The 7,810-nt window shown below is 50.1% G+C and overlaps 1 protein-coding gene across 1 annotated transcript; it reads right to left on the bottom strand.

Moving 5' to 3' along the window:
* Positions 1-1,879: 1,879 nt before the first annotated feature.
* Positions 1,880-7,573, bottom strand: PSMD7 (proteasome (prosome, macropain) 26S subunit, non-ATPase, 7). The gene is made up of 7 exons (XM_010149868.1): positions 7,548-7,573; positions 7,251-7,342; positions 5,656-5,748; positions 4,940-5,037; positions 4,565-4,645; positions 3,016-3,107; positions 1,880-2,364 (listed from the first exon to the last, which is right to left on the bottom strand). Exons 1-7 carry the CDS (start codon positions 7,571-7,573, stop codon positions 1,926-1,928), a joined length of 921 nt encoding a protein of 306 aa, XP_010148170.1. The 3' UTR covers positions 1,880-1,925.
* Positions 7,574-7,810: the final 237 nt, after the last annotated feature.

Here is a 7,810-nt window from a genome sequence, read left to right as displayed (position 1 = left end):
ATCCCTGGGGGCTCCGGTCCCATTCGGGGCATGTGTGGCCTTTGTTTGGTTTGTGGGTTTGGCCCAAATTCCCTGTGTTTCCTCTTGTCACTGGCCAGGTGGGTGGAGGAGCTGTGGGTGAGGGTAGGATCAGGCCTGGATGCCACCTCCGCTGCTGCCCCCCCGCCCCGGTGCGCTCGGGGGAGACGGAGCCGGGCCGGCGTTGGTGTACATAGCTGTACATACAGGACGTCTGTGGATACAAGACATCGCAATAGCTTTTGACTGGTAATCGGATAGTTTTGTACTTGCACCATCCTGCCTCAGCGACGCCGACTTCTTGTGCAATAAACGATAAGCAGCTGTCGCGGTGTGTCCCTGCCCGGTGTGTCGCAGCGGGGTACAGCCCGAGGACTCGGCTGAAGGGCCGTGGTGGGTGCCCAGAGCTTGTCAGTAATACGGATTTTCTCCGTGCACCCCCTGGGCAGGAGGGTCAGGCGGGGCGCAGTGCTCTTGCCCGCCTTCCCCCAACCTGTAATCATACTCGGCTAAAAATGTCTCTGGGATGCTTTTCCGGAGGTGGAGCAGCCTCCTTGTGCAACTGTGTGAAATCCATGGGTGGGGCAAAATCAGGTGGAGGAGGCCAAGGGCCGTAGGCTGGCAGTGTTTGGGAAGCAATCCAACCCAAGCACAACCTAACAGACCCGCTGTTCGTGTCTCCGGCGACAGCCTGCAGCCGGGAGTTTCGCCATGGCTTTGCTTTTCAGCAGCTGCCTTGGTGGGTTGGTTCTTTGCGTGGATTTGGGGTAGTTTGGGGGTTTATTTTACTTTTTTTATTCAGTAGGTTGTACTTTTGCCATGCTGTGGTCATCCTTGCCAAGCGCGGCACAGCCAGTGCCAGCCCCGTCCCAGAAGAAATGCAGGGCGTAGGCTGCCGGCACTGGAGCCCCAGGCCAGGGAGGTGGCTGGGGAGTTGGTGGCGTCTGGGAGAGGCGCGTCCCCCTTTGCCCATCTCCTAGGAGATGCCAGAGCACGTGTCCATCCTGCCCTTTGGCCCCAAGGGCAGAGAGCAGTGCCTTGCCCACCCTGTCCCGGCGTGGGGCAGGACGGCAGGTTATGGCCACGGCTGCCCTGGGAGATGCTGTGCAAGGGAGGCTCCGTGGTGCTTCCCTGGTGTCGTGGCAGCACGGAGCTGTGGCGAGAGGCCGGCCTGTTGCGGTGCCACTGCGTTTTACCCACGAAGCTGGGCGCTCCGTGCGGAGCTGGCAGCACAGCCGGAAGCTGCAGCAGCAGCGGTGCCACCCGCGCTACGACAGGCAACGAGGTGCCTGTGGACTGTGCAAACAGGAACCAGGTTACACACAGACAGACGTCTGCGCTGCATAAAACTGGCTAATCGTAATGAATTGGCGCTGAGAAATGCAAATAGGCGTGCACGCTGCGAGGCTGGTGTGGTAACGACCTGTTACCCTCACCGGAGCAGGACCCCATCTTCTCTCCCCTCATTCCCACCCCTGCGGAGCATCACGTCAGCCAGGAGTACGGTGTTTATCCGCGTTCTGAAGTGTTAGGTAACAAACCAGCCACCCCCAATCCTCTCACTGGCCAGCCAGAAAGGACTCGGGCGAAGGCCAACGCCGCGTGGGGTAGAAACTCTCAGCTGCCGGCCCGGAACTCGTCAAGGCGCACTGGGGGAAGGGAGAACGCTGCCCTGAAAACCAGAACTCACTGACTTCCCGCTGGCTTTCGCCCCTTCCTCGCCCAGGCAGCCCTACCGTGCCCACCCGCTTGCCGCAGCAGGAGAGGCGTGTGGCCGCGTTAGGATGCAGGCAAACAGCAGACGCCGAAGTGGGGGGACACAGAACTCTGAGCCTTCCAGCAAGAGAACCCAGCAAAGTGATTTAGTTTACAAGATTTTTAATTTACAAATAAAAAAACTACACATTTTACTTTTTCTCTTTTTTCTCCTCTTTCTTGACATCACTTTTCTCCTTCTCTTTCTCCTTCTCATCTTTCCTCTCCTTTTTACTCTCTTCTTTTTCCTGTCCTTCCTTCTTCTCTGCATCCCTGTTGGCGATCTTGTTGTTAATGAGGTTGTGCAGGGCAACCACAGACCGGATAAGAGAAGCCAGGTAAACCACCACCATCTGGTCGTTGGTCTTCAGATAAAAGGCCTTGACAAACTCCTGCAGGTTGACGTCTGGTAGCAGGTTGAAGACATCCTGAAGGTGGTAGATGATCTGGTGATTGATGGGGAGTTTGCCCACGGCTACTTTCTCTAGGTAGCTCCTGATGTCCAGAAGCTTGGAGTTCAGTCCCTTCAAGCCATGGACCTGATTTGTGATCCGCTGGGACAGAGTGCCCACCGTGGTATCCTTGATATCCCTGAAAAAAACAGCGTTAGCACGTTACTTTGCAGCCGCATTAACGGGGGGGCAGAGTCCCTGCAGAGCTCTTTCTCCCTGGAAAGAGCGGCGGTTGGAAGCGCAGCTGAAGTGCAACGGAAAGGAATGCTTCGGGGCAGAGGAGCACACCGAAGTACGTTACGGAGCGTATCAGAAGTAGATGGCTGCTGTGTCCTGTGGTGTGCGCTGTTCTCTCTGGGGTAATATCTGTAGCACCAGTCACAGGGATCGAGAGAAAACCCACCAGGATTTCTGACTAGAGAGAGGGCGGCATGCTTAGTATGGGGCGACTGCTCTGTTTTGCTGACTGGAGACCTACAGACCCACCAGCAACACCCCCATTCCGTCCCGCTCGTAACACAGCGGCGGAGGCAGTTCCACAGGATGGGATGCTCTGAGCTTTGATGGAACAAGCACGTGGTTTTCACCCGCTGGCAGCGGGCAGTCGCGCTTTTCCCTAGTGGGGAGCACGCACGCCAAGCGAGACTGCTGAAGGGATACACGCCGCATCTGAGCAGCGTGTTGAACGTGATCTGCGCTTCCTCGGGCCAGCTGGCACGGGGAGATGCCAGATGGATCGCGTTCACGGCCGCGCACGTCTCGTGAGAACGCTCGCGTTAAAGACGCTTACCGTAGCAAGTGTTCAACACCGACTTCCTCTGCCTCCTCCGCTCCGATCTCACTGGTCACGTGCTCAAACGTCTTGGAGGTCGGAGTGCCGTCCTTTGGGATGCAAGGATACGGGGTGAGATCGAGCACGGCGGGCTGCAGGTACAAGGGTGCAGCCCAACCAGCCAGCACGCAAGCGGTGGGGCACCTCGCACAATGTCGCAGCCCGAGATGAACCGACCCCGTTTGCACGGCGGGAGCAGGAGGAGGCAAGGGGGCAAAGTTATCCCAAAACACCCATCAGGGGACTGAAGGGCACAGCTGAGGGGGAGCAGTTTGTAAGGGAATCACAATGCCTTTTAAAAATGTGGAGTTTTAGATTATGAGAAACTGTAGGAATGAGACTGGCAAACTAGTTATATACAGTCCACAAGAAGTCAGAGAGAAAAGACTCTAGTTGGATTTTTCTTGATGTAATCAGTGTTACAACTGCCCCAAGCCCAGAGTTGGTAGCAATGTCATCACTCCTGCTCTCTGTGTAGCATCCATCTATCTGGCTGGTCCATGCACTGGTGGGGAGAACGGAAAGTCTTGCCAAGTATCACAATTTATTCTTTCCTGGTACAACCGTACTACACCTCGGGAAACCTCTTGTCTCCCCGACACCTGCCCTCAGAACAACATCGGCAGTTACAGAAAAACACCCTAATACGGAGCAATCCCCTGAATGTTATGATTTATGTGCTGGATATTAAGGAAGATGTTTAAACGATTCACAGGCTGAATTTCTAAGAACAAGTTTTACTTCAAAACCATTGCCTGGGCCAGCATGGAGCTGTGAACAGAAAGCACCACCAGCACTACTGCGAATTCACAAAACTGAGAGCAAATTCTGTGGGTAAGAGATCTACAACCCTGGGACCAGCTTTTGCTCCGTACTGAGGGTCTCAAAGCAAAAGGATCCAACTTCTTTTTATAAACACCCAGAATGTAATTTAAATCAAACAGCAGCAAATGAAAAGCTAAAGCTGACTTACTACTGTATGTTGTTTGTCTGCACAGTGCTGCAAGTGATGAGTAAGCGTTGCTCGTGCCTGGCCTACCTACTTCAGCACTGCACAAACGAGTAAGCACGCCATTACTCAGAGCGCCTCTGCAAACAGGCTGAGGTGTAAACATGACATCTTAGAAGTGCTCCAACCCGTGGCTTCCTTCAGGGCCACAGACATGACCAAAACAGGGAAGAAGCATCTAAGTCATACGGTCAGCTGGAGCTGTGCAATTCCTTAGGTCAAACAGGAAAAGCTGGGCACAGCTTTTCTTCCAGGGGCATTGGTGGATGAACGCTTTAGTTGCAAATGCTTGTATTACGACTGGGATTTAACCTCTAGTTGCAGCAGATTTTGGCTGCAAGTCACAGGCCCTCTCTAGCGAGTGCAACATTCCACATGTAACAGGCAACTACGCGCCATGGGATGTGCATCCTTCAGGAAATAAGGCAATCCTAACAGCCATCTTTTAACAGAAACACTTTTCCTAGGAAAAGGCAGAGAGACACGTTAAATACTCACATCATGAACTTCTTCAACTGAAATGTAAGCTTCTGTGGGCAGCCCCAGGTCCTTTGGCTTCACATCAATAATCACCAGCACCTCATGGAGAAAGCAAACATTTCAGAAACCGGGGTTTCATTCAGAGACTAGAAAAAACTCCCAAAGCCAGCTCTGGGCTCCACAGCGACGGTAGGCTGGCTGCTCAGAGGCACTGGCGCTGGGCACTGAGAAAAGCCACCTCTAGCTGTTTAAAAATGATCCGAGTCCCTCAATCCACCCACCAGCTCTGTAACGTTACCATCACCAGTAACAACGGTGGAGGCAAAGGGTTCCCAGATCCCCCATTCAGGAAGAGAGAAGGCAGAAAACCCCCCAAAAACGTGCTGCACTTACGGAGTTAGGACAGTATCTCTTCATCAGTTCATTGATGGCGATGTCGTTCTTGTGCAGTTTAGGGCCCGTGTGGTACCAACCAACTATCCTTTCTCTAGCTGAGCAAAACCAGAGAGGATACTAAATCAGCGTCGCGCGGTGAGAGAGCAAAAAGGTTTAGGCAGAGGGTGAATTAGCAAATCAGGGCTGACAAACGCAAACTGTATCAAGAGAGTGGCAGTTGGTCCCAGGGCTAAGAAAACCCATCGAAACTGAAGTTGTGATTGAACATTCAGCTCTGGAGTCTCAAACCGAGCGGTGAAGAGACTTCTAACAGAAGTGGTGAAGAGCAATTAGAGTCATTACTTACAAAACGTGAGTTTGTAATGTTTACATTCATAAAAACCTAATTTCAGGGCAGAATGGGTCACAGAGGAAAAAGCTTTGATATTCTTCAGAAACCATGGGATTTCTGAAATCTGAATTATTCTGAAGATACAATGCTGTCAGGAGACTTGGAAAGCCAGCGAGGCATACATTAATGAAGAACACAAACTGCTTGCACAAATTAACCCATGGGAAACCAGCAGTGAAAGTGAAGCCCTGCAAGGAATTAGCATGGAATGGCTTGTTTTGTGAGCAATTAACTCTCTACCTTACTATTAATTCACTTCCCCTTAGAGAGTCTAGAAAGTTTCTATGAGCGTATCCCTGACTGCAAGAAGACTCCAACTTACCGTTGACCTTCTTAAACATTCCATACATGTTCTCCAGGTAGTCATGGTCTAGAAACCACACAGTATCATCCTTGTCATCCTCATCAAAAGGTACTGGGAATGAAACAAAATATCGATATTTAAGAACACAACTTTCAGAATGAAAATATTTATAGAAACACTGCGTTTTAGGGTATCTTCCCTGCTAAAGCAGAGTGGGTTTTCATCAGTTTGAACTCTTCCGCAACGCTCGGCTGCACAAGCTCACCTGCTGTGCTGGTCAATGCCCTCAGGGAGCGGCTGTCTGGTAATTACTAACAGTTTAGAACTGAGGAATGAAACGCAAAGCAATTCCGAGGGTTACCCTCAATGGACAGCACCACACAGCAGAGAGAAATCCTCCCACACGGAATTGTGGCTCAGCAGTGTGCACAAACCTTTGATAAGATAAACTGAGTATCCCAGCAGACTTTACAGCTTGTTGATCAACAGCAGCCTAATTAGAGGAAAACTAGTTTCCAGTGTAGAACATGTCATCGGCGCTTACTACTAGAACACAGTGAGGTGCTTCACGTAAGGACTGTTTACCCTTGAGTGAACGACTAGGTATTTTATCAGTTAGCATGTATACAGGCACATGGGCTCAGTTCTGAGAACCCAGACTGCTCTGTCTTAATTTACAGGTATAGTAAAAGCTTCAGAGATGAGAGGCTGTCAAAATGACAAAAAAAATGCTCTTTTTGACTCAAAGGCAAAACAGTTCTTCCAAAAATTTGAAAAGAAGGGAAAGAAAGAAGGGAAAGAAAGAAGGGAAAGAAAGAAGGGAAAGAAAGAAGGGCAAGAAAGAAGGGAAAGAAAGAAAGAAAGAAGGGAAAGAAAGAAGAGAAAGAAAGAAGGGAAAGAAAGAAGGGAAAGAAAGAAGGGAAAGAAAGAAGGGAAAGAAAGAAGGGAAAGAAAGAAGGGAAAGAAAGAAGGGAAAGAAAGAGTCCACACTTGGGAGGAGAAATCCATATAGACCATGAAACTCCATATACAAACTGAGATAATTTTGCTTTGTCACTGAGTGGTCCCACGGGGAAGGAATGATCTAACTAACACAAATGGGTCAGCAAAAGCCCTGTGTTCAAAACCTACTTTCGCTATCCTACAGAAGTATTTAAGAGGAAACTTTCAAAACTATTAACAACATACTTAAGAACTTGTATATAATTGGACAACACCTGAGGCAAAAAAGTAAAGCTAAAATATACATAAAATCTTTAGGTAGGTATTGGCGACAGCAGCAGCGAGAGCTGTGATTTCGGTATGACACGGCGAGATCTGATCACTCTGCAGAGGCCAGCGAGTCCAATGCAGCAAAATATTCACCAGCATTGCAAGAGGTTTCCATCTGCTCCCAAAACATTCCACACTGCACACTATTACAGGGAAGATGCAGCACAATGGCCAGAATAGGTGTATTTTTGACAGCAGTTAGCAGTTGTGTTACACACAGATGGATTCGTACACGGAGGGGACAAGCCGTGGTCTGTCAGAGTGGCTTGAAAAAACCCAAACACAGGTTATCTATTAAATAATTCAGCAGGTCTGAACGAGGGTAGGACACCCAAACTCACCTGCAAAACTGTTGGACACGTCTAGGATTTTTTTCTGCCATGAGCCCAGCAGCACACCGACGACTCGTTTCTGATTTCCAACTTTTCCTATTCTAAATGGAAAAAGACTGTCAGTTCCTACGCCAAAAAGCCTGATCCAGGAAAGAAGGTAACAGTGGCACGCTTGCTTCGCCTCGTTTCTGCCAGGCGAACTGTTTGTGTTTCGGAATGGAAGAGGCGTTATGATTGTTTTATTACTGATTATTAATTTACATCCAGAAAAAGCCGTCCGGGGCCCTCAGAATCAAACCTTCTGACCCAGCGATGCAGAGAGAGGACGACATGGTCCGATGCAGCTACTGATGGGGTGATGGGGTCGGTGGCCCAAAAGAGCCCCCGCTGCAGCCTCTACGCGGGACAATGGGCGATAAAAAAGTGAGTAAACGGCTCGGAGTCACCCACAATTTGCTTTCACAATAGCTTGCTTCTTCGCCTTGGGAGATTCTGGGGTTTATTTCTGACGTTAAAACTGCTTGTCAACTGGCACGATTAAGTTAAATTCGGGGCAAATCACACTGGGT

This window comes from Eurypyga helias, unplaced genomic scaffold (assembly GCF_000690775.1).
Source record: "Eurypyga helias isolate BGI_N326 unplaced genomic scaffold, ASM69077v1 scaffold32410, whole genome shotgun sequence".
NCBI lineage: Eukaryota > Metazoa > Chordata > Aves > Eurypygiformes > Eurypygidae > Eurypyga > Eurypyga helias.
The sequence above is the reverse complement of the archived record's forward strand: the minus strand, read 5'-3'. Positions and strand labels throughout refer to the sequence as shown.

Coding starts and splice junctions, on each gene's coding strand:
- PSMD7 (XM_010149868.1), bottom strand. CDS start 7,573: ATGTCGTCCTCTCTCTGCATCGCTGG. Junction 5,749..7,250: donor CGTGTCCAACAGTTTTGCAG/GTGAGTTTGGGT, acceptor TTTCATTCCCAG/TACCTTTTGATGAGGATGAC. Junction 2,365..3,015: donor GGTGTTGAACACTTGCTACG/GTAAGCGTCTTT, acceptor TGTTTTTTTCAG/GGATATCAAGGATACCACGG.